At 51.1% G+C, this 27981-nt stretch overlaps 1 protein-coding gene across 1 annotated transcript; it reads right to left on the bottom strand.

Moving 5' to 3' along the window:
- Positions 1-273: 273 nt before the first annotated feature.
- Positions 274-22912, bottom strand: LOC105104377 (deleted in malignant brain tumors 1 protein). The gene is given in 8 exon segments (XM_064488599.1): positions 274-767; positions 2250-2524; positions 4993-5381; positions 8228-8412; positions 9255-9463; positions 11113-11263; positions 13781-14108; positions 22739-22912. Coding segments are annotated over 8 exon segments (1878 nt in total). The 3' UTR covers positions 274-600.
- Positions 22913-27981: the final 5069 nt, after the last annotated feature.

Consider the following 27981-nt stretch of genomic DNA (forward strand, 5'->3'; position numbering starts at 1 on the left):
CTTTCTCTAAGCTTCACCCTGTGTTTCCTGCTTTGGGCAGAACCAAAACTTGTCAAGGGCATAGAGGACACCTTCCCTATTTCCTAGAAGGTTCTGGAGGCCATAGGGCAGGGCCCTGTGGCCTTTCTCATTTCTTCTGAGAGCCTGACCTGCCTGTCTGCTTAACTTGAAGGGATCCAGCGCTTAGGTGAGCCTCTGGAAACAGTGACCAAATCCACATTTGCTTTGAAGTAAGTTCTTTATTAAGCATGTGCTACAATAAGGAAAGGCTGAGATTCCACTATAGGTCTAAGAATCTGGCTCATTAAAGCTCAGGAAAGAAATTCTATCCAGAGAAAGGTCTGCTGCCACTAGTGAGGGGCTCACAGCTGCAGGCAGGGTTTGAGGTTCCGGCACCTGCTGGCCTGACATTTTATCCCACCACCACGTCTGTTTCTGGGAAAACCCTCTCCCATCATTCTCACCCACACCTCCACCTGCCCCCCGCCGTGCCCCTGGGCCAGAGTAAAGAGCGCTCAGTGCTCTGGGTGCCCTGATTTCCTCCTTCCTCACTTGGGCTGCAGAGCCCGGGGGCCTCTGTCTGCTCTGTGTTCTCCTGCTTCACATCTCAGCGCTCAGAAGCTGGACACCAGAGGCACGGGTGCTTCTCCCCAGTATGAAGGCTGCCACGGCCAGGACCACGACCACGAAGGTCCCAATGGAGATGGCGGCACAGTGGTCGCTCCCCTGGGCGGTGGCCTACTCCTCCAGGGGGGATACAGGCAGGTCTGGGAAGGAGAGGAGAGCTGGGATCAGGATAAGCCCAGGAGGGAAGGGGAGGGAGACAAGTCAGGGTGGGGGTCCCTGGGCAGGGGACTGTTTGTCTGGTGAGGGGAGGCGAAGGGAGACGGGAGCACCTTTCACGAAACAGAAGCTAGACCACAAAGGGCAGCTGATTCTCTCTCTGGGAGAGTCCACAGTGTCTTGTCAGCCAACAAGAGCGGGGAAGGGTTCTGAAGAGGAAGTCAGAGTGGGGCTTTGTATAACTCAGCTGACTCAAGGCCCCGATGGATGGGAGGGGAGCAGGTTGGGGAAATGGGTACAAGAGTCCCAGCAAGAGAGACACAGGCCTTAAGTTACTGCAGCACTGGTGGGAAGAGACGTAGAGGTGTCCCCATAGGCCCCTCTGCCCTCACCTGCCCCGTCTTCCTTCTCTCTGCGGCTCCAGCCCCATGGTGGGTACCATGCAGGTGACTTCTGTCTGCACTGTGTCCCCTCCCACTGGAATGGGGCAAGGATTTCGATCTACTTGGTTATATGACTCCTGGCACATAATAGGCCTTCAAAAGCTGCATGGAATGCTGAATATGTGAGGAAAGAACAGAAAAGCAGCCAGGCCAGGGGGAGGAGGGAGGGGGGAAGCTCTGAACACAGGCCTGAGGAGAGTGAGCTGTCAAAGATCCTACGGGGGTGGAGCCTGTGACTGCTGGACGGTTTGTGACAACTCCTGCTGCCCCACACCTGCCCCTGTCACCAAGGCCACCACATTTGTTGACCTGGCCTGGCCTGGACCAGAAATTGTAGGAGACTTTCTGCACACATTTGTGCATCCACACCCACAAGGCAGCACAGCAGGATCTCTGCTCCCCGTTCTAGATGAGGAAAATGAAACGGCTTTTCCAGTGTCAGTCCTGCCTGCCTCCCAAGGCCCTGCCCAGACCCTGATTTCACTGCAACGGGTCTATAGTTTGGTGTCATTATCATCATTAATAATGTTATCATGAAGGTTAATATAAATTATATTAATGTTATTTAATATCATTAATGTTAATAATGTTAATGTCAATAATAGAAACCAAAATCAGCGTACTTTGCACCCAATGACTTGTAGCAGGTGGGGGCCAAAGCAGTGTAACTGACACTATTTTATGTAATTCTCTCAAAAGTCCTCAGAGGCAAGTATTAACTTGTTTTATGGATGAAGAGTGTGAGGCTGGGAGTTCAGAACGCAGAGGATAAAGGTGTCAGGTGTGTCTGTGTCCCAGGTCTGAACTCTCTCAACCAAACCCTACACATGCCTCCCCTCAGAGACCAGAAGCCCTTGGAAGAAGACAGGAACCAGGTCAAGTTCAACTCCGTACCGCCCAGCATAGCCCAATGTGCCTGGCACACAGGAGGTGCCCAGTTCCAGGTGGAACCTACGCCCACAGGCACAACCCCAGTGCCCAAGGCTCACTGGCAGACGGTGGGGTGGGAGGAGGGACACCTACCCAGGATCTTCTTCTCAGCCTGTGGGGCATCCTCCAGTTGGATGGGTCCTAGGACAACGTCCACCTTCTCCTGGTAAGAGCCCACGTCCCTCTTGGACCTCACCACGCAACCTCTGTGGCAGCGGGAAGAGTAGTCATATGCCCTGCACACGACCATCTTACACTGCAGGTACACGGAGGGGAAGCGGTTCAGGAAGTGGAAGGAACTGAATTTGAAGCGGACCATGTGGGGCGATGGCGGATGGTACGACTGGTAGGTTTCGTCCTTCACACACCTGGAAGGAGAGGAGAGGAACCGTCAGCTCTGGCCAAGGCGCTGCCTGCAGGAGCGGGACATGCAGGGCGTGGATCTTCACAGCCCGACCCTGAGGCCCACGCCTGCCTGCCTGCCTGCCTTCCTCCCTTCCTGCCTTCCTTCCTTCCTGCCTTCCGTTCTTCCTTCGCAGCGCGGATCGGACACCGCCTGCAGCCCCGCGGGGAGGTCCTGGCAGCCCTAGCACATGGGCAGCATCTCGAGGCAGCACCTCCGCCCAGGGGTCCACGTGGACCAGCAGCCCCCCTCCCTCCGCCACAGCGCATGCTCAGTACCCGTGAGCTCAATACCGCCGCTGAGTCAGGGAAGCAGCCCGGCCAGAGAGAGGGCACGAGGAAGGGACATTCCCTTCCCTTTTGTGGTCTCAGGGCCTGGCTGGCAAGTGGCCATCGCCTGCTCTCTGGTGTGTTTGGTGCTCCCGTGTCTCTGGTCCTGCAGCTGCCCGGAGCCCCGGGCGGCGGCGTTTTCCACACGGGCCTGAGTGCCGTCCAGGACCTGCTGCTCCAGTGCCAGCCACGTCCTCATTCCCTCAGGCACCTCGTCTCCCCGGTGTGCGGGGCAAAGCCACCTAAGAGTGCCCCGGGAGGTGCTGTCCTAGGGGATGGCCGAGGGCGGCCCCCAGCGGCCCCCGCGGAGGAAGCAGCTCGTGCTGACTCACGGGCGCCCCCCAGCGGTAGGGCTGCGGGGACGCGGGCAGAGAGAAGAGCAAGGAAACTGGCCCGGGGGTGGGGGCGGAAAAGTCTGCGCTGGGTGGGAGCCGTCACCAGGGCAGCCTGACTCCGCTGGGAAGTGCGACCCGGAGCCCACGCCCTCCCTTCCCTGTGCCTCTCAGAGCTCCCTCCTCCCCTGCACCCACGTCCTCTCCAAGCCCAAGTTCCTTCCCCCAGCGGTCACTTAGCAGCAAAGCTGAGAGGGGAAGGACCCAGGGACTCATTGGGACAGTCGTACACGAGGTCAGGTGAACCCGGGGCCGCCGGGCAGGAACCGCACTGACGCCGCAGCCGTCGGGGTGGCCTGTGGGGGCCGGAGCTTCGGAACCCAGACTGCACTTCACAGCCCCCGCGGAAAGTCTGAAAATAAGTCACCGGAGCCCCGGCGCAGACCAAATCTACAGAAGGTACAGGAGACGCCTGGGCGTGGCCGGGAGTGGCTCCGGGTTATTGCCATGGGCGCCCAGGCAGCTGGTCTGCAGCCAGTGCGCCTCCGCTCCAGGGGCAGCTGGGACACGTCTACCCCCATGTGCACCTCCCCCTCCTCTGAGAAGAGTGCATCACGTTATATACATACACACGCCTGAATTTGACCAAAATGAACCTTGAGATCCTGAAAAGGACCAAATCTCTCACGCATCTGCATTAATCTCATTTGACATAAATTCACATGTGACCTTGTTACTCGCTGTAGAAAGAGGATGTGGGTAAGCTTCTGCGACATCTTTGCTGCCAGTGGAGCTGCTGTGAACTGAACCAACTGCCTAAACTGAGCAAGACAAGGATCCACATCTACTCACCCACCTGACACAAATTCAAACTGTGCCTGGAAAGAGATGCTGTTTCTAGGATCTCCGGGAGGTGTGAAATTTAACCTCCCAAGGCTCATTCCCAGCAGAGTCCCTCACCCTGTCAGCACCACTTCTATGGGAAGAAATTGTTACTGAGGTGCCAAGGTCGACGTGTAAACCAAGAGACGGTGTGCACACCGATGGCCAGACAGGACAGGGCAGGGATGAGCGCTGCATGTGCCAGTGTCCTGGGACCCCTGTATGAGCTCAGAAGAGGCAAATCCCACTTCCCCAGAGTCCTGTCACCCAGAGAAGGAGGACTATGGTGGAGCAGCCCATCCTGGGCACCCCTGGCCCCAGCATGGGCACCACCGCCTCACCTCTGCGTCTCTTGAGCTTGGTTGGAACCATGGACTCTGACAACATCCATTCTCAGAAGATGGAGGTCAGGAGACCACCTGCTGCCTTCAGGCAACATTCGTGCCAGGCCTGCTCTTTGCCTGGGGCCCCATCTGCTCCTTCTCATTTAATCCTCCTACAGGCTGTGACATGGGCTTCACTAGGCTCATTTGATGGCTGAAGAAAGTGGCTCAGAGAGGTGTGACCCTCTGCCCAGAGTGACACAGCTAGTATGTAGCAGAGCTGGCATCTCAACCTCAATCTGCTTCAGAATCAGTGTTTTTCCCACGACAAACATGTCTTTCTAGTAGTGAGTCTTCTTAATATTGGACCAGTTGCTCGTCCAATTTCACTTTGTAACTAGCCTACTTGACCAGTAATAAGTCACTGAATTCTCCAGACACCCAGAGATGATAACCTGACTAAGCTTGAGCGACTGGGAGCAAATCTGCATTTCTTGAGGTCTGGGCTAGTGCTGTTTGATTTATCAGATAAAGGTTGAAGGCTATCCCATGAAGACATGTCCTTACCCGCTCCGGATTAGATCATAAGTCAAAGATGTAAAGTCACCGGGATGTGGTGACGCCACACAGGTGTCCACAAATAAGGCCAAGGAGGTGCTGGAATGGAGGATTTCAGCCTGAATGTACAAATTCTGGTTCAAGTCCACATAGTATGGGCTGCTGGTCACAGGATATAAGAATGAAGGGGACGTAAAAAAGGACACGTTCAAGTCAAAATTCCCATACTGCACGTTCTTGACCTTGATGGTGTCATTAGCAATGTACACTGTGTTCACCCAGGTGTTCTGCAGCATCTTGCAGCTGACACGGATGTGGAGGTCCTTCTTCCTCTTGATGACGCCACTTGAAACAGCCGCTCTGAGGAAGTTGGAATAGGTGATGGTGTCGTTGTCCACCTGGGAGAGGCAGGCAGGAGAGCAGTCAGGCAAATGTCCCGACTAAGGGCATCTCATTGCTGGTTTTGCGCAGAATGAGAGGGAAGTGATGGAACAAGATTTCATAACCCTCCTGGAACCACAAGAGATGGTGCATGACTATCGCCATGGTTACCGTTACCCGGGGACAGATACGCTTAACCAGCAAGACTCCCTCCTTCACACATCCCCTTTCCTCTACCACGTGATGGGGACCACAGTGTGAGCCAGGCATTGGCGCCTCTGGGAGCTGCTGCTCAGGGAAAGATGGGCGAGTCTGGATGAGCCCTACCCCTGCTGTACACCTAAGTTGAGCCTGGACTCCACGGCTCAGGGCCCTTCTGGCTGGTTCTGTTTCATTTGCACTGCTGCTAGGGGAAATCAGGGGAGGCGGTCACGTGGGAGAGGCTGGTGGGATCAGTTCTCACTGCGCTGTTTGGATGGGTCAGTAGCTATTGCAGCCTGGTGTCCGGAGCCGCTGGAGCCAGAAGCGACAGAGACCCAGTTACAGCTGGGGTGGGTCTCTGACCTCTGGGTAGGAGCCTCCCCAGAGGCTCATATGGACCAATGGGTGAGCCATGGCAACGCTGGAGCACTTCCTGTCACACTTTGCTTTTTCACTCCCCAAACCTCAGGACCATTTCCTATTGTGCCTTCACCAAGGACAGCTAACTCCTAAGAATGTTGGTCTCTCATGCTGTTTGACAGATCTGCTTGTAAGAGCGACCTTTCCAGAGACAAGAGCCTTGCACCTGGTGGTCTGTGAGCATCTCAAGGAAAGGGTATGTGTAAGCATCTCTCTTTTCTCAGGGCTTGATGTACTGTTTACAGTAGCATCAGTGGCATCAATACATGTCCAGGGAATGGAGGAAGGTCCAGGGGACAAGAGCCCAGCAAAAGTCCTCCAAGGAATGAAGGCTGGAGACAGAAGCAGCCAGCCCAAATGGCCAAGAGGACACAGGCAAACAGGTGCCCCTGGAAACCCATGGTCATGACCATCTGGCCTCAGGTGAGCCAAGCACAAGAGCGGCATCACCAGGTGGAGACTGGGGGACTCTTCCCTCCCCAACGTTACGATGGTCAGACAAACTTCTGTCAGCCAGGTATGAGTTCCCACCATACCTGGTGCCTTTGCAAGAACAAACACAAAATAACACAGACGGGATGCTCAGATGTCAGAAGCTCTCGGCTGCACATCTAGAACCTGCAGGGTGGTCACCGTTGGTGTCCTCACTCCACTGACTAAACTCATGACAAACCAGAATCCAACATGTCTGATTCACAGGGTAGAATATGAAAGCCAGGTCAACCAGAACGTTTGCATGGCCTGACTCTTCTGTACCCTTCTCTGCCTGTGAGTCTCCCTGACCCACTCAGTTCCTCTGGGAAGGCGATCTCGTGTCTGCGGGGACTGTCGAGAGGGAGCTGGGTGACCCCAGTGGCGACTGCAGACCCTCAGGCCAATCTGGTTAGCTAATGAGTGCCCCTCCGCCTCCCGCTGTTTCTCCTGACCCTGCCAGCTAAGGAACAGCCTCCTCAGGGCGCCAAGCCTGGACCGCAGCAAACGCCCGGTGTGTCTTTGGTGAATGACAAGCCCTCTGAACGTGTGTGTCACACACCTTGCACAGACGCGAGCATTCCAGGGGGCACATTTGCTGCAGTCCTCAACCTGACAGAAGTATCTGCCCTGCATCTGCTCCCTGACTGACAAAATCTTGAAGTGATTATTGAGGTGGCAGCCAAAATTCAGAACTTAGGTTGAAGAATCGAAAATCTATGTACGTAAAATTCAATGCAGCCCCTGTCAGGGTACCGCTCAGTGAGCTCTGAGAGTAACCCACCTCAGCAAGATGCCCAGCGCCGCCACCAGCCCCCACAGTGCCACCGCGCCCCTCGCAGGCCGCCCCTCCCCGCAGGCGGGCTCGCCACCCTCAGACGCTGGTTCTGCATTTCTCAACGTTGTAAATGGGTCGCATGTGGGGAATCGGGCGTGTCTGGCTGCTTTCACTCAGCGTAACATCTTGGAGATTCTCAGACTCTGACGTCAGTCCTGCTGCTTCCTGGCTGAGCAGCCTCGGGCAACCTGCTCGCCCCCTCGAGGCCCAGTCTACCTATTTTTAAAGTGGGGTGATGATGAGAGGAGGCTGCACCGTCTTGGTGGGGATTTGGGTGGTAGGACACGGGCTAACCTCAGGGTCTGCCACTTGTAGGGTGACAGGATCAAGGGGTTGCCTGGGACACGGGACTCCTCCATGCTGAAAACTGAGAGGTCCCAGGCTAACCAAGACAGTTGATCCCCTAGACGGTGACAGCTCAACACACGACAGCTGCAGACACCGATTTCCTGTGAAGCTAATGACGCTTGAGCTTCAGGGTCCCCACAGACACGAGTTCCTCCAAGGCTTAGCAATGCACTGGAACAGCTGTGTGTTTATGTAAGATTTCTAAAACTAATGAATGTTTGCATTCTTTCCCTGCAAACACCCACCCCAACCCCAACCCGTGTAAGTGCCAGAACCATCCAAACCTGGAGCTGCCCCGGGAGCTGCTGTGGTCCTTGCCGACCTGATCACAGCCTGCCAGGCACCCTCTCTGCTAAAGGATGCTGGAAAAAGCCCCTGCTGAACTTCCTGCCTCCTCCTTTCTTCTACTTGGATGTGGCTACAAGGACATTGTGGCACCAAGAAACAAATTTATATCTTCATCCCAAATACATGCTAGTTATACCATAAACATGCCTTCTGGGTCCCCAGAATTCAAAAAGCACAGCACACATCACTGTAAGAAAGCTCGCTCAGCAGGAGCTGGAGGGGAAGCCCCAGGCTCACCTGCTCGACGGTGCCGCAGCCGGAGTAGGGAATCGTGAAGGTCACCTGGCTGCTTGTTATCTGGGACTGACACTGGCGGTTCCTGTTCCAGTTGGGAATGACAAGGTCGTGGGCAGTGTAGCCCAAGGATTGGAGGTAGTCAATTCTCACACTGGCTCGCATGTGATTTGGCAGGCAAAGCAGCTCTGGGGACCGAGGGTGGACAGTGCAGTCAGTCAGCGCCCTCCAAGCCCATATAAAGGTGCAGAGACCAATATGGTGGGCAAATGGTCCCCTCAGGACCCGGTTCCCCGCCACCCCGCGTGCCCTGTGACCAAGTCAGTCTCCCTCTCACGACAGCCCTGGGAGGACACAAGGACTTAGGATTCCTCTGATGGAGAAATGGAGGCAGGATGTGAAATGAGTGAAATGTTTTGCCAAGTTACCATTTATCCATAAAGTGAAGTAGCACTGGGGGTGGGTTTTGGGGATGTTGTGAAATCAACATCCTTAGCTATGGACCTAAACATCGGTCCTTTAGCCATGGGGTGGGTCAGAGCTTAAAATCCTGCCTGCAAAAGAGAGCCAGCATAGCCCGGTCCCCGGCCGGTCTGTAAATCAATCCATTTAACGGTTCAGACTGTGTCCCTTGGCCTCTGCCAGATGTGGTTGAGTGACCGGCTCCATCCATCTCAGTGTAGCAGCCAGATGTGCTGGGTCTCAGGAAATGGTTGCAGTGTCCCTCATTCTGGGAAGGTCACAAGGCCTCAAGCCATGTGGCCCTCAGCACTGACATCTCAGTAGGTGCTGAAAGCATCGTCTTGCCCCTTCTTCCTAGTCTCTGCTGACCACAGAAAGGCCAATAGGCCACCATCGGCCATTTCTGAGCAGCCACAGTGCCAAGACCCCCCGCTCTTGGCCCCTTTCTGTGCTGGATGGAGCCTTGGTGACCTGACAAGGTGTCTCTGGCTTCTTATTTCACAGCCACGGGGGGCTGAGCAGCGGAAGGCTCTCAGAGGAGCCCCACCCCTGACCATCAGGGACTTACTTGTGTTCTCAGGGAAAGCACTGGAGTAGTATTCAGCCTGGAACCCTCTCCTCGTGATGCTGCCATCGCTGATGAAGCGGATGGACATGAAGTTGGACGAGGAGGTGAAGGAGCCCCTTGCACTGTCACAGACCCGGGCGAGGAGCGGGGAGCTGTGGTAGGGGCCGTCAAACACTTCAATGTAATCGTAGTTACAGCCGCCTTCAAGCCTGCAGGGACGGAACACACAGGTTTGGCTTCACTTTTAACCAGGATTTGGTGCAGGGGATCAGATCGCCGTGAGAGCGGTCACACCTTTCTAAGGCAGAAACCCCGACAAAGTTAATCATTGAAAATAAGAGATTTTCTTTTTTTTAATTGATCTACAGTTGATGTATAATATTATATGTTACAGGTGTGCAATATAGTGAGTCACAATTTTTAAATGTTATACTTCACTTATAGTTTTTATATAATTGTGGCTACAATCCCCGTATTGTACCATATGTCCTTATAGCATTTTTTATGCATAATTGTTGTGTACCTCTTAATTCCCTGCCACTAAATTGCCCCTTCCCCCTGCCCTCTCCCCACTGGTAACCACTAGTTTGTCAGATGTTCTTAAATCGAGCGGAGATTCATCTTCCCATGGCCTCCAGGCACGGGTCTCAGCCCTGTATTTTGGGGTCACACACATGAGGTCTGTGGCCCCTCCCCTGACAGCTCTCTGTATCATGTGAGAAAGGATCACATCCTGCCTTAGACCTTTTCTTTGATCAAAAACACCCCAGTTGGCCATAGAATAAAATAAACATCCATGAATTCTTACTGATAGAAACAAATAATTGAACAAATAAATATTGGGCAAGTCAAATAACCTCTGAAGATCGTTTCTTATTTACAAAGGTGAAATCTCCCTATCCACGTATACGGAAGAGAGCTGTTGTGAGGCTCAGATGATACAACGTATGGATATAAATGATACAACACATGGCGGTGGTCACTGTTGTAAGATGCTGGCTAAAGAACCAGTCATGGTCAGCCTTCCTCCATAGGATCTCACCAGCCACAAGTGCAGTCCCCCAAATCCAAAATGAACTGTAAAACTGACACATTGGAATTGACTGTACTTCAATTTAAAAAAATTAATTGTAATCATGACGAGATTAAAATAATACTGTATCTTTTGCAAAACCTCAAATGAATTTCCAGCGCAGAGACTCCCAAGGCCACTGCAACCAGAAATCAAGAGTGAGAACTGTTTTGCTCAGTGATGGCTGTTCGAGAGCAAATGGTGGTCCCCTTTCCCTGGACGTTAGAAAACAGTGGTTCCCCAGTGAGGTCACCCCCTCCTTGAACCAATCATGTATCGATGTGGTACTGATGATGTCTCCTCTGCTTAAAACAGTGGTTCCCACTCTTCGCCGGATGAGGAGCAGATTAACCTAACCTCTCCAGCAGTGATTTCCCCACCTCTGCCTGCCCCCTGGAATTCACCCCCAAAAAAGGGGGGAGTGCAGACAAACGGGTTCAGAAAAACTGGTGTGATTGTTACTAGGATTCTGTGTGTTATTATTACTCCTAACAACAATCCCTTCCCTGGGATGACATTTTCCAGGTATTTTCATATACTTTCTATTGTGACCTTCCCAGTAACCAGTGAGGGGAGGACAGCAGCTATTTGATTCTCCTCTTTTAAGGCTCAGGAAGTTAAGTGATTTCTTGTGATCACATAGCAAGTTAGTGACAGAACTGCTACTTTAAACCCAGGCCCTTGTCCTGGCCCCACCTCCATGGCTGCCCCTGTGCTCAGTCAGAAATTGAACCCCCCAAAAGTCAGCAGGGTACATATCTCTAGGTACCCCACACACACACTTACTGGACATCTGTGAAGACCAGGGTCACGCGGTAATTGTTTTCAACTTCAATGTCCCACACACACCTGGCGTTGTTCGGATAGTTCTCAGGGTAGAACTGGCTGTGGAAGTTCCCTGAGGACTGGGACAGGAAGCCCCCGCAGGAATAATTTGCTGTTGGGACAAAATGGAAAGGCTGATGACCCGCAGTGCACGTTGCACAGTCACCTGGGGGAAATGTTTCCACGGTTCCCGAGACAGAAACCCGCCAGGAGGTGCCTAGACCCAGACGACCCACTGAGGGTCACATTGTCTTTAAGAAGACAATGCTTCTTAAAGACAATTTGGCCTTGCAGATATGCCCACCGGGAAGTTTTATTTCTTTACCAGGAAATAATTGAAGATAAGGCTGAAGTTTTAGAGACAAGGATACGCATTTCAGGTTTCTAAAAATATAATAGAGATAATATGATATAAAAATATTATGAAATGTAATTACCTAAGTATATAAAATATGATTAGAGAGAATTAGTTCTTCTTTTCTTGTAATTAGTAATTATTTAACGGAATCATGGCATATCATACAATTGAAAACTGTGTAGCCATTAAACTTTATGGTGTAGAAATCATTTCAATGACATAAAAATGCTAACTTTAAGGCCATCCAAAAAGTATTTATTACATAATACCTTCAGGGCACTCCTTCTGGCTGAAAGACATTTTGCAAAAAAAAAATTCACTGCCCTTGGAAGCCTCCCATAAGTGTCACTTCATAAAGAATTTCCCTGAATCCCCTGATCAGGTAAAGTCTATGCCCAGGGGCCTTCTTGACACCCTGAACTTCCCCTGTGAAGCCACTGTCACAACTGTAATTACATCATTAATTCAATATTAAACATTTAATATCTGAGTGAGGAGATGAATCCCTCTTTTTCAACATTCAGTGATTTTACCACCATTCCTGATGGCGGTTGGACCATACACACAGCAAACACAGTAAAAATACTTAACATGAGCAGAGTTAGTATTTATTAAGTACAGTCTCACTCTGTGAAATTTAGTCCAGCAAATCTATTTCTTTTTCTAAAAACATTGAGGAGGTATGCAAAAATTATTTATAAAAACATTCTGCATCAGAGGGTCATTTATCTGAAATGATGATAGGAGAAGCCTAGCGATGAGGAAAAGTAGCCACAGCATTTCTTAAGAGCAATAGAAAGCTACTGAACTCTGTCCACATCATGAAGTTAAAATTCCTCGTAAAAGCATGATTATTTGTAAAATTATCCATTTTTTCTTTGTCCTCCTTCTTCTTCCCAAAGCTTTGGAAATACTCCAAGAAATAAAAACCATGAAATCTATTCTTTTAAGAATCACTTACCTCATTCACTTCAAAGAAGAGGAAGGAGATTTCCTTAATTAAAACAAAAGTCCTCTCGGGGACAGGGGAGATGTGAAGGTTGAGCGTGTGCAAGCTCTGTGTTGGCCCTGGGTGGGGGCTGGGGTGTGGGGGAAGCCGGGGGGGGGGTGCAGGTACAAGTGGGCATTGCGGGTGTAGGCACCACTGCACGGACAGCCAAGCATGGGGATGAGAAACCCGTGCCCTACAGCTCAGGAGGGAAAATGTGACACTTACTCTCTGTGGTGGTAGTTGATGGACCCAGGACATCTAGAAAGAAAATGAAGCAATGTTAGGATATTGTTGGATAATTTTTTAATTCCATGGTCGATAGAGAAACTAAATCCTTTTCTTTCTGCAGGACTTCTCAGAGCCTTGACCTTTCCCAGTTACACTGTGGCAGTCCAAATGGGCTGGAGTACACAGCACTTCCCAACATATTTGGCACCAGATATGTTCGCTGTGCCATGAAGATCATTTTGGGGATTGCTCTCAACGTGAGGGAATCCTTTAACAGACAATCATTTGCAAGAGTGCCACTTGGCCATGTCAGTAACATGGTCACAGTGCTCCACGGGACGACTGCGATAGTTATTGTCATCGAAGATGATCAGGGGAACAAATCCTGTTCCCCCACAAGGTCCCTTAAGGAACAGAGGCAGCAGGTGATGACAGGAGACCAGAAGGGCCCTCCAGGCAGAGCTGAGCGACAGCCAGGGTCCTGGGAGCTCAGCTGGTCACCGAAACAAATTCCAGAGTCCTCCCAGGGACACCCCTCCCCAGGAGGGGCATGCCCTCCTCCTTCTCCTTCTGGGAACTGAGAGGGGGGATTGCAGAGAGGAAATCTTGCTGGGTTGCTCTGCAGGGACGCACCTCCGACGGTAGGATCGATTTGTGGACCTGCAAGAAAGAGGACACAAGGTCAGCCTGGGCGCCCAGGATGTGCTGCAGTGAACCCTTCAGGCTCCTGAGAGAGATGCTGAGGGCCCGCCCCTCCCTGGCCGGAGAAGGGTGATCTGGGACTTGTCCAGGAGAGCTGAATATTAAATGTCAACCTCAGATATTACCCTACACACACGCGCACACACACGGTTTGGTATCCATTCTTACAACTTTAGTGTCCATTACACCTTGTCTGCTTCAGGGGCCACTGAGAAAAGTGCTGCTTCAGACCCATGAAATTCTGGACACGCATGGCTATTGCTGATGCCATCAGGGCAACTGTACATCTTTCAGGGAAGCTCAGTGTGGGAGGAGCTCAGGTCAAAGAAGAGCCCTTTCCTGGAGAAAACCACACACTAACATGGAGGTCCAAAGCCTTGGAAGCACGCCTGAGCAGATGACACCAGCATCCTCATAGTGCCCACAGTTGTGGCTGTTACAGCCCCTATGGGGGCAGCTCCACAAGGAGGTCTCATGCCCTGAGCAGCCCAGGTCATCCAGGACTATCGGCCCTGAGCCCTGACCATATCAGGCACTTCCTGGGGCTGACGTGGCCCAACCACAGCCCAGCTGCCTGCAGACCACGTTGATGTCACTGATGTCCCAGCTGTCGTCACACATGGTGTGCCAGGAGCCTCAGTACAGGACCTCCACCTGGCCCTGATACCTATCACCAGCCTCAGGGCCAAACCAGAATCAGACCTTGGAAGCAGACAGGAAAATTCACTCTCTTCTGTGTCTCCTGAAAGAAGAGGTCTTGAGGTCTCAGTGAGATTCAGAATTCTTCCAGGGAAAGACTTCTGAGTTTCATGTCATATTTGCCATCAAGAGGACTTGACTGAAGCTTGTTCATCATTTATCCACAAGAAGCTGTTTTATAGAACCCTTGGGTGTGGGCTGAAGTGTGCATGTTTTTGATTAGTGACCCATAACACCAGCAATTCAGTAGCTGAACCCAGACTTGGGATTGAGGTGGGAAGAGGGGAAGCCCACAGCCTGCATCCCCAGGGGCCACTGGGATGGACTGAGCCCCTGCGGGAGCAGACCACCAGAGACAGCTTCCCAGCCCCTCCAAGGTGCCACCTCGCAGTTCACCGCTACTGGATCTAAGGTTGTTCTGAAGGCTCCCTTTACACTGAGCACTTCATCAAGTCATTTTCAAACCCAAAGCTTACCCAGAATCTGAAACAAACCATGGACCTGCTGAATATCAGGACAGTGGGGAAGAGTAACTGTCATTGATCCTTAGCCCTGCATCCTTAGAGGTGCCTATTACCTGTAAGTGGGGAAAAAAATAGGGAAGAAAAGTAGTAGACGTAGGCCCCCTTAGAGAAACATGATTTGTCAGAGATGCCACTGGACCAGGCATCGTGGTTCCTCAGTCTCACCTGGATCCTACCCTCTCTATTCTGGGAGCTGGGCCAGGGCCCTGGGCATGGTCTGGTCCCTCTGGCCCCCAGGCTTCATTTCTGACGGCCCTGTTCTCCAGAGAATATATACACGTGGCCGACCAGCACATGAAAAGATACCCAGCAACATTAGTCAGTAGAGAAATGCAAAATCAAAAGCACAATGAGATATCACCTCACACCCACAAGGATGAAGACGATGAAAAAAGGCACAGAATAACAAGTGTCGGTGAGGATGTGGGCAACCTGAACCTTCACACGTTGGGGGGTGGGGGGCACATTAAATGGAGGAGCTGTGGGGGTAAGCAGTTTCATTTTCCCACAATAAATTGAAGAAAGAATTATCATATGACCCAAGAATTCCAGCCTAGGTATGCGCCCAAAAGAATTGGAAACAACTGTTGAAACAAAACGATTGTACATGAATGTTCCTAGGAGGACTAGTCGCAGTTACTGAAGCGGGGGAAACACTCAGATGTCCTTCAGCAGATGAACAGATAAGCAAAATGTGGTCCATCCATACAAAACAGTATTCTTCAGACGTAAAGAAGGAAATCCTGATTGACTCACAGGAAATAACCAGAATAGGGAAATTGATAGACACACAAATCAGATTCGTGATGGCTGTGGGGAGCGGACGGGGTGTGATGGACAATTCTGCAACTACTCGGTGGCACTGCTTATAAAATTGTGGGAGTCTACTGAAAACCACTGCCTGTGCACATTTGTATGGTAAACTCCAGCCTTAGGAAAGCCCAGAAAATGAAAGAGCAGAAGAGCAGGAAACGTTTGGCCCCTTTCCCTAGTCCTGCCTCATTGAGACCAGAATCCCTGCTCACGGCAGTGTCATGGTAAGAATGAGCCGCAACTCCAACTGTCCCCAAGGAAGACACGGCACCAGGCTGAGAGGGCAGATGGAGACACCTCAGTGTCAGTTCCAATGTTATCCCAGGCCAGAGGCCAGCTCCAGATTGAGCACAGACGTGGGCTGAAAACCTAGCAGAGGCAGGTCTCCGGAAAGCCACTGGGTCCCGGCAGACCAGCATCTGTTTTCTCCATGGCAAGGTGATAAGCTGTGTGTCTCGATGACTGAGTTGCCCCAAAACCCATCATCAGTCTCCGGGCTATTATTGGTCCACTGAGGCAGCAAGACTGAGGAGTCCTGCTCCAGGTCCAGATTCCATGTGTGATCTGTCAGAACCGACCACAGGTGATGACAAGGCTGTGCTGGGCGAGCCATGTAGGGGCCCCTGCCTTGCATACAGCAGACCAGGTGCCCACGTGCATCTCTGTGCTCTGGAGGGGGCTGCAGTCCAGACTCAGGAACCAACTCCTGGGCCATCTGCAGTCCTAGCCCATGACCTCCATTCAGAGACCCCCTATAGAACTTTTCTCCTTTGCCTCTGGCTGGTACTGTCACAGTGGAGAATGAAGGCTTAATTGTCACTGAGTAATGAGCATGGGCAATAGGACCTTCATAGAGACAGGACACCAAGCTCCACCTTGGAGGTTCTTGGAGATGCCTCTGCAGGTTGACTCCTCCTCAATCTCAGAGTCAAGGTCCATGGAAGAGACACCCGGTCAGGCCTTGTTCAGAGGCCGCCAGCCTTGAGAGCTGTGCACCCCCATCCTTACACCTTCTGCACAACTTCAGGATCAGAGATGATATTGTGAGTGACGTAGGGTGATGAGCCCACAGAGATCCCAGGAGACAAACATGTCCTTCTGCTGCCTGGGCGTCCCCTGCCCAGCACCCCCTGTCCCCCTCCTTCCTCTGACCACTGTCCCCGCTCCTTTGCTGATTTTTCTCCTCTCTCGGGACCTTCCCTACCACTGCTCTCCCAAGCACTGTCTTTGCCCTCTTCTCTTCCCCACCTGCAGGACCTCGTGTGCTCTGAGAGCTTCCCGGAAAGAGGACCCCCGAGTCCACCTCTCCAGTCCTGATCAGCCCTTCCCACCCCAGCCCCAGGCTCTAGACACACACTTTCAGTGGCCTCCTGGATCCCACCCCCTCATCCCACAGGGAACCCAGTCTCTTCCCTCCATTTGGATCCACAGTGTCACCATGCTCCGTCCCTGTGTAGGAAATCTGGGTGTAACATTTGAGTCTTCCTTCTCCTCACCTCTTACACCCAGCTTGTCACCGAGGCTGTCATTCCGTTTTAGTCCCCGGCCATCTTGCTAGGTTAGCTCTTCCCGCTCTTGAACCTGCCTGCCCCAGAGGCCTGCCCTTCCTTTCTCTAACCCGTCCGCAGTCACTGACTCAACCAGCATTCATGAAGTGCCTACTCTGTGCCAGTTTCTGGACTGAGAAGATTCATCTGTCACCCCCAGACCATCCCAAGTTGTATCTTTACAAAGTACAGACATGGTCAAGTCACCTTCCAGTTCAAAATGCCTCAGCGTGCTCTCCACTCCACCAGGGTCAAGTCCAAGATGCCATCTGACCAAGAATGGGCCTCAACCTATCTTTCGAGCCTCCTGGGAGGGGCTTAGAGAGCCCGATTGCCACCACTAGGAAGACCCGAGACTGAGGGGTCAGTGGGCACCATGTTCCTGCCTGACGTGGTCCTGCTGAATCACCTACACTGATTACACAGGAAAACGGGCAGGTTTTGAGGGATCCAGCCCGGCATCCTGGCGTCGATAAGGATTTCTTGAGGCTCAGGTGTGTGCAGTGAGAGCGCTAGACTTGCTTCTAAAATGCCTGTATCCCCACACCTCAAAAGCACCCCCTCCCCGTGACAGCTCTTCTCCTCCCTCCCACACAACCAAGGGCACTGATTTTTAAAGCTGGATCGTGGCAGATGATTGTGAACATTTTCTGACCTGGGGTCTTTATATGTGTCATCTAATGAATCCTCAAAACAACCCCGTGGGGAAACTGCAGCTCAGATCAAGCGACTAGTAAGTGATGGGGCAGGATCTGCCCTCAGACAGTTGCTCTAAACCACTTCACTATTCTGCCGCTCGGTGTACATGTTGTTAACACTTGTATTATTTGGTGCAAATCACGGTCCTCACTTTCGCACAGGCAGGTGCACTTGTGCACACACAGGACTGCAGTAAATGAGGAATGAGTGAGCAGAAGGAGCTATCATTTAAAGCCTTGACTGACCAGGGATATTCGTTATTTCCCCAAGACCTGTTAAAAGTTCTAGAAAAGAAGAGAAATGAGATTATATCCAGAAAGGCTCAGTTAGGTGCTGCTGTCCCCAGCTTCCCCTGCCGCCCTGCGGCCTGGGACCCCTGCTGGACACCCAGTGAGGGGAGCCTGGGGACAGACATCCTAGGACAGTAGTGTGGCCAGACAGAGACTTTGCCTGGCAACTCGGGCCTGTCTTATGGTCAATAAGGAACCTTGCGAGGAAGCGGCTAAGGGTCCAAGTGAGCCACATCGGAGGAGGCCCTTCCTGTCCTACATCTAAAACCCAGCAGGACTCTCTGCAGCAGCCCCTCCTGAGTCCTTGGGGGTGGCCTTGGGCCCCAGAGTTTAGGTGGAGTTACCAGAGCTGGCAGTCTGTGTCTCCCAAACAGCGGGTCCTGTGGTGCCTTCTATTGTTGGTATCACTGAAAATACAAAGAAAATGACACAAATGAGGGCTTTTCTGAAAACAAACATTAAATCCAGACCCCCCATTAGCTAATTCGAGCAGGGAAGGGGGATGCATTACTCTTTGCTTTGAAGCGTAGCTGGACCGATCACTCACTAATTGATTCACTCAGGGAATCAGCCTCTGACCGCACATGAGGCCCTGAGCTAAAGTTCGGGGAGAAAGGAGGGATCCGTCTTGGAGGGTAAGGCTCAGGCATCTGGAGCTCAGAGCCACCTGGCAGCCAGACTTGCTAACCAGTAGTTCTTGGTCTTGGCCAACGAGGAACACAGTGGAGGGGAACGGGAATCTCAGAGGAAGCGATTCATGGGCTTGGGAGAAGGGCAGGAGGAATCCAGAGAGGAGAGGATATTTCAGCAGGACCCAGGAGAAGGCATGGACACATGTCAAGAAAAAATGGGGTGAAGTCGAGTTGCTGGATGAAACACGGGAGGCCCAGATAAATCTGAATTTCAGATGAACGAAGAATACTTCTTATATCAGTATGTCCCCAATACCACATGAGATATATTTATACTTGAGAAAAAATTTTACCTGAAATTGGAATTTGACTGGGTGTATTGTATTTTTATTTGCGGTATCTGGCTGCTCTAAAGGAAAGGCATCCCATGGGTGGCAGTAGACAACAAGTTCTCCTCACTGACCTGCGTGTAGCCCCCAGCCAGAGCAATGGGGCTCTCTATCTTTCTGTAGACCTACTCAGAGCTAGGCTAGTGGGCTAACTCCCAGTACACGTGGCAACACTCACGCCAGCCACGGTGTATTAGAGTCCGTTGTGAGTCCTGAACCTGCTTCTGCCAGTTGTACTTGGCATTAAATTAAAATAAATATTAAGTAAATTGATCAAATATAGATACAAAAAGAAGTATATCTTTCAATAACAATAATGCTGAAAGCTTTGGAAATAAAATCAATTTGCTAAAAAGTAATCAAGTGGGTCAGACAGCAAGAAGTAGAAGGATCTGTAAACAACAGAGCGTCTGCCCTCATCCTGCTTTGCAAATGTCTCTCATTTCATGCTCTACTTCAGAGGGACTAAATTAGAAATTATAGATACGCCAAGTGGGCGTAGTTTATGCAAGAAAGACACTACAGAACTGCAGACGATCCCTGCGGAGAGAGACTCACAGCAAGAAATCGGCAAATCAAAGTGCATTTATATGTTTTAAGTTAAAAACAATGAAACATTTAAAACGTGTGTGTATCATATTTTATGATTTCCCGATTTTGAGCAACATTTTTGAAGAACCAACCACCAGTCCAAGTCACAAGAAAGAGCTCTTTTAGAACAATGGCTCTTCAAATGTTTCCAAGAACCAGTAACACAGGCCAGCACCTGGGAATTTAAAAACAATGCAAATTCTTAGCACCCCCCAAGCCCCCCCCCCACCTCCCAACTTGAGAATCGGAACCATGGAGGGGTGCCCAACAATATGTGTTTTTAACAAGCACTCCAGATGATGAATCTTTTCACAATACACATATCAAATCACCACAAGGTACACTTTAAATATCTTATAAATGTATTGGTCAATCATACCTCAATAAAGCTGAAGTTTAAAAAAAAGAAAGAAAACCTGAAAAAACTTCAATCTCCAAACATCATGAATGCATGTTAAAATGTTCAGAATATAAACTAGAGAAAACATGTATATTAAATGATATCCCTTACATATATAATTTGAAAAGAAATACATATTTTAACAAAGGTGATCTCGGGTGATAGGATTATAGGTGTTTTTTACCGTTTCTCTGTGTTTTTCTCTAGTTCCTACATTTTCTAGACCAACTATACATTAAAAGCTGTGGTTTGAGGCTGAAGGTGGGAGATGAGGTTCTATAGGAGGCAGATCCTTTTAGGTTGGGAAGAAGTAGACTAAAGGAAAAGAACAAGGATGAAAAAGATAAAGAAAGTAAAGAAACAGTGAAGCTCAGGATAGAGAAAGCAAAGAGGGAGGAGGAGGCGAGAAAGAGAAGGGGAGACGGGAGGAGGGGGAGGGGACCATGTCTTTTATCAATTAGGGACATTCTGGGCATCGAGCTAAGTATTCTTCCTGCAGTATCTCATTTTATCTTCACAATATCCTTTATGGTAGAATTAGTATGCACATCTGTTTCATAGAAGAGAAATTCAAGGTTTAGGGAAGTAAAACAACTTGCCAAAGGTCACACAGCAATGACTCAGTGAAACTGACACCGGAAGTCAAGTGCACTGACCCCCCCGCCAAGTGCACTCACAGCTCCCCTCCACTGCCTCCCGAGATTCAAGTGAAACAATAAGATTCTATGTCAACTTGTCAGAAAGCTAAATGTTCTGAAATAATAATTCTCAGTAGTGGAGAGGATGTGGTGAGTATTGCTCCTGATACAGAGTTTGCTCCCCATAAACGAGATGTAAGGGAATAGAAATACTTGTCAGGACCCGGCACAGGGCACAGCGGGGATGGTTCTTGGCACACACACCCTCTCTCCTGCTCTTCTGTTAGGGTTACCGGGAGCCTCCATTAGGCTCTCGGCAGTGCACGGGGTTGTGCCGGATACTAAGCAAGCAAGACGGGCTCCCTGCCCTCCAGGGACTCCCAGCATAGCAGAATCCCTAGAAAAATCTTCAGACAACTCAGTGCAAGAGTTAAGGTGCTGTGGGAGAACATGAGAAGCAACCATAGGATGACACACTGTGTGTATGCGTGTGTGTGTGTATGCGTGTGTGTGTGCATGTGTGTGTGTGTGTGTGCGCATATTTGTGCGTGTGTGCCTGGGTGTGTGCATATGTCTGTGTGTGTTGAGAGCACATGTCAGGGACAGGTTCCTGGACTGGCCTGTGTCCATGGTATTTAAAAACAACAGCTAAATTTATCCAGGTGAGGGGGTGGGGGCGGGGAGAATAAGACTGCATTCCAGGTAGAGGGAACAGCATGAGCGCAGGCACCACGGCAAGAGGCAGGGTTACGGGAGTGCACGGCGTGGGAAGGACAGGTTGCTTTGTACTATAAGACACCCTGCTGCAAGCTATCCTGGAAAACAGGACAAAAAAAATCACAGGGTGGAAATCAGCATGAGACATGTGGGATGTGACACCCAGGTGAGTGTTGTCAGCAGGGTGGGAGAGACACAGGGCTGGAGAAGACGGCTGGGTGGGGCCACGAGGTCCTGGGTGCCAGGCTGGGTGCTGGGACTCAGTCCCGGGCACCACCTTGGACTTTCTCCTCATTCTTAACATTCCACACCTAGACCAGACTGAGTCACGTAACACCCAGCGGGCAGTTTGCGCAGTAAAGACAGGTTGAAGAAAAGATCGCTACTGGGGAGTGATTAGACATCTGTGTGGCCTATTTAGGTGACAAGAGAAGTGCTTCCCCCAGTCCAAATGTCACCCACATTAAAGACATTTCACAATTCCTGAAAGTCCCCCTCTTGGATCTCCTCTTCCTTTTCAAGGCGTTAATCACCATCAGACCCCCAGTAAACATGGTAAGGGGAAGTACAAGCTTTAACAATTTGCTAGGAATTCATTTGTAAGCAGTTATTACTTTCTCATTTTGCAAAACATTAACTTTGAAGAAATGAGACCAAGGGAAGTTAAGTTAAAAAAATATTTTAGAATAACTTTATAGGGTTAGAGAGAAGTGCAGAGAATACAGAGCACTCCCACAGCCCCTGCGCAGGCTCCCCTAATGGGAACATCTCACCTGTTCGGAGCATTTGCCACGACCACCCAACCAACCCTGGAACCTTCCTATTCACTGAAGTCCAGGCTTTATTTAGATTTCACCAGCCTTTCCTTTTTCTGTTCTAGGGTGCAACCCAAGAGTCCACCTTGCATCTGGGAAGCTGTTAGGATTGCCTGGAAGAGTCACGGTGGGCGGCCCTGAGGCGCCCTCCCTGGGCCAGGCCCTGCAGCGGGGCCCTGGTGTCTACGACAACCCGAAAAGTGGGAACACAAGCCTGTTTTACCAACAAATAAACTGAGGCTTGCAGAGGCCCCAGAGCTGGTAAATGGCAGAGGAAACACGTGGCTAGGAGCCGCAGGAGCTGCAGGTTTGTCTGGCCCACAACAAACCTGAGCTCCCTGACTTCTTCTCAAGAATCTGTGCAGAGACCAGAACTGAGAGGAGTGTCTGAGGCCTCGGCTCTCCAGGCACAAAGCTCCCCCGCAGGGCGCCAGCGCTGAGTGACGTTCACCTGCTCCGCTCTCTGCAAGGGACAGCGGGGGCTCACAGGGCGAGGCGGCCACCCGGGTGCCAGCTGACCTCCTCCAGGTTCGACTCCGGGCCCAGCCACTCACCAGCTGCTGACCTTGGACAAGCCACAGAACCTGTCCCAGCCTCCGCTTCCTCCTCTGCAGTGTGGAAATGATGCCACCGAACTTGGGGGCTGTGAGCAGGTTTAGACCAGCGAGGAGAGGCTCCGTGTCCCGCACAGCGCCCGGCGCAGAGCAAACACTTCGCAGCGAGTTCATCCCCACGTCCGAACTGCAAACACGGGCACGCGCGTGTGTGCGGGTGTCTGTGCGCTCGCGTGCGCGTGACAGCGTGTAAAACCACTTTCCCTCAAGACAAGAGCGCGGCTGCCTTCAGCCCCTTTGTGGATAGGACGGGGCAGTGCGCTGCCTGTCCTTTAAGGGATGACAGGCCCTCTCCAGAGCCGGTGCAAATCCAGGGCTTAACTCTGTACCGATAAAAGCTGGAGCCAAGAACACTGCCTCCATTTTCAGATATTCTGATGGAGACATGCTCTCCAGCCCCTGACTGTCCAGAGTCAAGACCCCCGAGGTCCTCTCGACAAGAAGGGAAGGTGGGTGTCCCTGGCAGCTGGCCCGCTGGCAGCCCCGTGCGGGGCACACACGTCACAGAGTGCAGGTTTACTCCCCCGTCACCAGGGCCATGAGGGCTTGGTTCTGGGGTGCTGCGTCCCTGAAAGCAATTTCCCAAATCATCCTTTATCCTCAGAGCTTCCCCTGGGAAGCGTGGGGGAACGAGAGTTCTGGAAGTTATCTGAAAATTAGGATACTTTTGCCCTGACTCCTGAAATTCAGAAATGTAGCAAAAGGTGACACCAAAGGGGAAAAAGGTGGGTGGGAAGAAGAAGGAAGAAATGCATGAAGGATGGTGGTGGGGGGAGAAGGGGAAGTAGAAGACAGATAATAGACACCAGAGAGATCAGAGAGAGAAGAGGAGAGACAGAGAGAGACAGAGACAGAGAAACAGAGGGAGAGATAATAGACAGACTGGCTAAGCGTCCTGTTCACTTAGCATCTCAGTAAAATGTCACTGACATTCAACGGTCTCACTGACTTGCCCAGGGCTCTTTCGTGCACATTTTATAACTTGACGCACTAAGAACACAAAGATATGCTTGAGTAACTAAGCTTCAAGTCATTGATCTAAAGCAGCGACAGACATAAACTTGGAATCTTAGTGATCTTATGTGTGCTCAGCTACCTGATCTGATTCTGCTCAGTAAATATGGGTTAACGAGCCAGACACACCTGCAGAGGGAAATCCCATTATGAGCACTTACAGGGCAATCTTTTCTGCCCATTTTCACAAGTACACAAACTGTGTGCTTAACCAGCTATGACAAAGGTTTAGGGCCTCTTAACTGTACACCCTTTTCCTTAATTTCAGGAATTTTTCTAAGACCAATCAATCATTTCCTTAGCTGAGCAACTCACTGAAAACACTGACATAATGACTGACTTTTTCTAACCAGAATCTTGCATTTATCAGCTAGAAATAAAACAAAACATACTTGCAATTACAATTATCAGCAAAGAATTGTCTCCCCCATGATACAAAACTCCCCTTGAGATGGAAAGTCTAGCACCAAGGAACAAGTAGATATAATTTGCCATGATTTGAATTTGCAGCAGTGAAATGAACAAATATAACAATTAGGTAGAATACCTGTGGATAGAACTTGACCCAGTAAAAGGCATAATTCAAGGATGACTGTGGAGATCCCCATTTTGCTGGGCTCTTCTCACTGAGGGAAAATGCCTTGACATTTATAGGTTCGTAGCCAAAAGGAGGCGTGTCCTCTGGGCGTATATGTCTATTGGTGCCATAAATCAATATAAAGGAAGTGAGGGACTTTTCTCACAATCGATGGTGACCTGTGGCAACATCTTAGGTGTTCTAGATGGACTGTCGCATGAACAGTCTGGCTCCCCCCCAACTGCAAAAGCACTGACATTAGCGATACACTTTCCAACTTCCTTCTAGGTGAACCTCTAAGATTCTGAAGAGCCCCCTGAACATAGGCTTGATTTTCATCTTGGAGAATCTGAATGAAGCTGTGGGACGTCTGCTCCAAGTTTCAGGGTACAGCAGGATGTGGGCTGCTGAGCAAACAGAGGACAGGGTGCCAAGGGGAAAAGCACGTCTTCGGGATGATTTGTCCTGGCAGGGTGTCCTCCTGTTGGCCCCTGGCCTTGGAGAAAGGAGGACGGCATCGGTGCAGCCGTGGCTGCAGAGTAGCGGACGTGCGGGGGGTCCACGGATTCCACGGGCTTGCACCTGCTTTGACCCCATCGTCTGGCTCCCGCACTCATTCCATAGCCCAGGAACTGAGAAACAAGTGGCCTCAAGAACAGCCACCTCACAGGCTCTGACTTCTTGCCCTTGGCGTTCACATGGTCTGACCCCCTGGAGCTCAGCAAACCCACAAAACCTGCCCCCCATCCTCCTCCAACCTCTCCCACAAGCTCCCTTCTTGGGTTTGTTATGCAGGTACCCCTTTGAGACCCTCCAATCTTTTTTTTTTTTTTTGAAAGACATTTTTAATATTGTACTGTAACATAAACCATATGTGGTGACTTTTTTCCCTTCTAATTTTTTTTTTTTCTGCGTTTTTTTGAGACCCAGTCTTATTCACCAGACTCTGGTAAAAGTCCTACAATCTATCAAGAAGGTTTCCTGTTGTTTATTTTTTATCAAAACTTTCTTGGTGGTCAGTAACTCTTGGTTAGAAGCACAGGGCTTTGCAGGACTTGCCTGTTATCCTGGCCTGAGTGAGCCCCTAAGGCTGAGAGAAGACACCTTGATTTCCTCGCCTCGAGCTGTTAACCCCTAGGCTCCTGCTGCTTCATTCTGGAAGAAAACCAGGAACACAGGCCTTATATCAGCCACAAGGAGGATTCAGCGCGGAACACCTGCATTTGGCTTCATCCAGATGAAAGTTACTTTCGACCTTGGATTTCTTCGTTAATCCCACAGCTCTTCCTGTTGTTCCCAAGTTCCTCTTCTCCCCTTGATGAGAATAAGCAGACTTCCAAGCACACAGCCTCGCTATTTTTCGTTCTCCTTCTGTCAGTCCAGCAGTTGATGATGCAGGTGACAAGGCACCCGCCTGGGATGCTAGAGGCCAGACAGCACGTTGGATTCCTCTTACAGGGGTGATGATTGTTTGGATCCTGAAGTGCTGGGCTGAGAATGATTGTGATGCTGGCCTTGGGATCATCCAAAAAAAAAATATATATATATATATATTGTGATTGGTTAGTAATGCCTGCCCTGAGCACAGCCGAGAAAAATAGAGGCCAGAGTACAAAATATCGACGGTGGAGGAGCAGGCAAAGGGCGTCCCTGCCCCACAGAAGCACGCGGTCTGGTCTTGGGGACAGACCTGCCTGGTGACAGTTACAAGGAGTGAGCACTGGCGCACGTTGCTACGGGAACATACACGGGGGAAATGTAAGTCAGACGGCAGAGGCAGTTTCCCACAGGTGAGACTTGACATGTAAACAGGAGTCATCGGGCGCCCAGAGTGGGAGGACCACATGAGGAAGAGCAGCGACCCCCAGGAGGAGGGAGGTGGGGCGGGGGTGACCAGGCAGGAGACGGCGGAGGAAGCCCAATCGATGGCTCGGCTCAGACCAGGAAGAACAGCACCACTTCCTCACTGTTGTTATTTTGGGGACTCTGTCCTTCCCCCTGTGGTTAGCGGTGAAGAGCCTAACACAGAAATGTTTGTGAGCTTCTGGATCAGATGTTACCAGGAAGGAGGAAGTGGGGGGACCTGCCTGTCATTTCAACAGGAGAGGTCCCAGGTGGGAAAGTGGGTGATGTCAGTGGAGCAGGAAGAACACAAGGGGACCACAGGCCACCTGCCACCACTGTGTGGGTCCTTCAGCACCAACACCCCCACCCGGTCCCAAGGCCCTTGTGTCCCTGGCCCTTTATGAGACCCTGTTCAGGGTGGGCTCTGTCCTGTGCAGAGGGTGGGGGACCCACCCCTCTAACAGCATCTGCTCCCCCTCAGAGGGTGCACTTCCCCACCCACTGGCTAGAAGCACCTGTGTGAACAGCATGTCTGGGTGCAAGACCAGAGCTACAGACCCCCAATTCCTAAAAAAACTGCCATTAAGAACAACAGGAAGAAAGGGAAGCCCTCAGCACTGTGCCCTCTCCTCCTCCAGAGCAGCCAAGGGCAGACTTGGGAATTCCCTGATGGAGGCCAGCCCCTCCCTTTAAGGGACCAACCTGGAGACTGAGCCAGGCTCCTGGGGAGCCTGGGGTTCTACTGCATACTGACCTGGGGTACCAGGTGGACCCCCCCAGAGCAGATACCTGCCTTCAGCTTCTGTCCTCTAAGCCCCTTTCCCCAGAGGTTGGCTCAACTCACAGACACACAACCTGCCTGCTACCCTGGGCCCTCCCAACTCTGTGGGGTCTCTGACCTCTGAGCCCAGGAGCCCCATGACCTGGGACAGACGTGAGGGGGCAAGAGAGAGGACTGAGGGCCTGAGTGGGAACAGCTGGGGAGCTATGGCCTCCCCACCATCGCCATTGGCTTCTGGGCATCAGGTCCCAGAAGTCCCGGTGACCATGTTCCCCCTACAGGTGTCAGACTGACCCCTAAAATCTAATTTTACTGTTACTGAGTAACACGACATGATTGTTAGCCATTGTTACCATTGTAATAGCCCTTTGGGCACTGGGTATATGATACTTAGCAACGTCACAGTGTCACTCAGCTTTGCTCTCTGAAAACCTGTCTTCCCAGCCAGGTTACAAGGCTCCCCGCCCCACCCCAGCCCCGCCACACTTGAGGACCCGGGCGAGTCTTGTCCTTTCCTGCAGCTCCTCTGTACCTGCAGAGCCTCAAGCAGAACAGGTGCTCAGAAGGGACTGGCTGTTGAAGGTGGATATCAAGACAGCCCCCCGCCCGTCTTTCCAGGGTCACCGACATCCTCAAGTTGGGGACACTGAGGTCCAGAGATGGGAACTGACACACAGAGCCAGGCCAGTGTCCAGGGCAGTAGAAACTGCCTCCCTTCAGAAGGATGCAGACCAGGAGGGCTGATACAGCTTTCTGCTCATCAGTGTGCCGTCCAACTGCAGAATCTTCTAGCAGCAAACACAGTCCTCTAATGACCCTTATAATAGAAGTCTGATCGCAGTCCTCTCATCTTTTTTCAGAGTAATGCTGAAATCCCTCTCCATGGTTTACAAGGCCCCACTCAATGGGCCCCCATGGCCTTGCTCCCCCTAGAGCACTCTAGCAATCATCCAGCCCCACGGCCTT

The sequence above is a fragment of the Camelus dromedarius genome, chromosome 8 (genome assembly GCF_036321535.1).
Source record: "Camelus dromedarius isolate mCamDro1 chromosome 8, mCamDro1.pat, whole genome shotgun sequence".
Lineage (NCBI taxonomy): Eukaryota > Metazoa > Chordata > Mammalia > Artiodactyla > Camelidae > Camelus > Camelus dromedarius.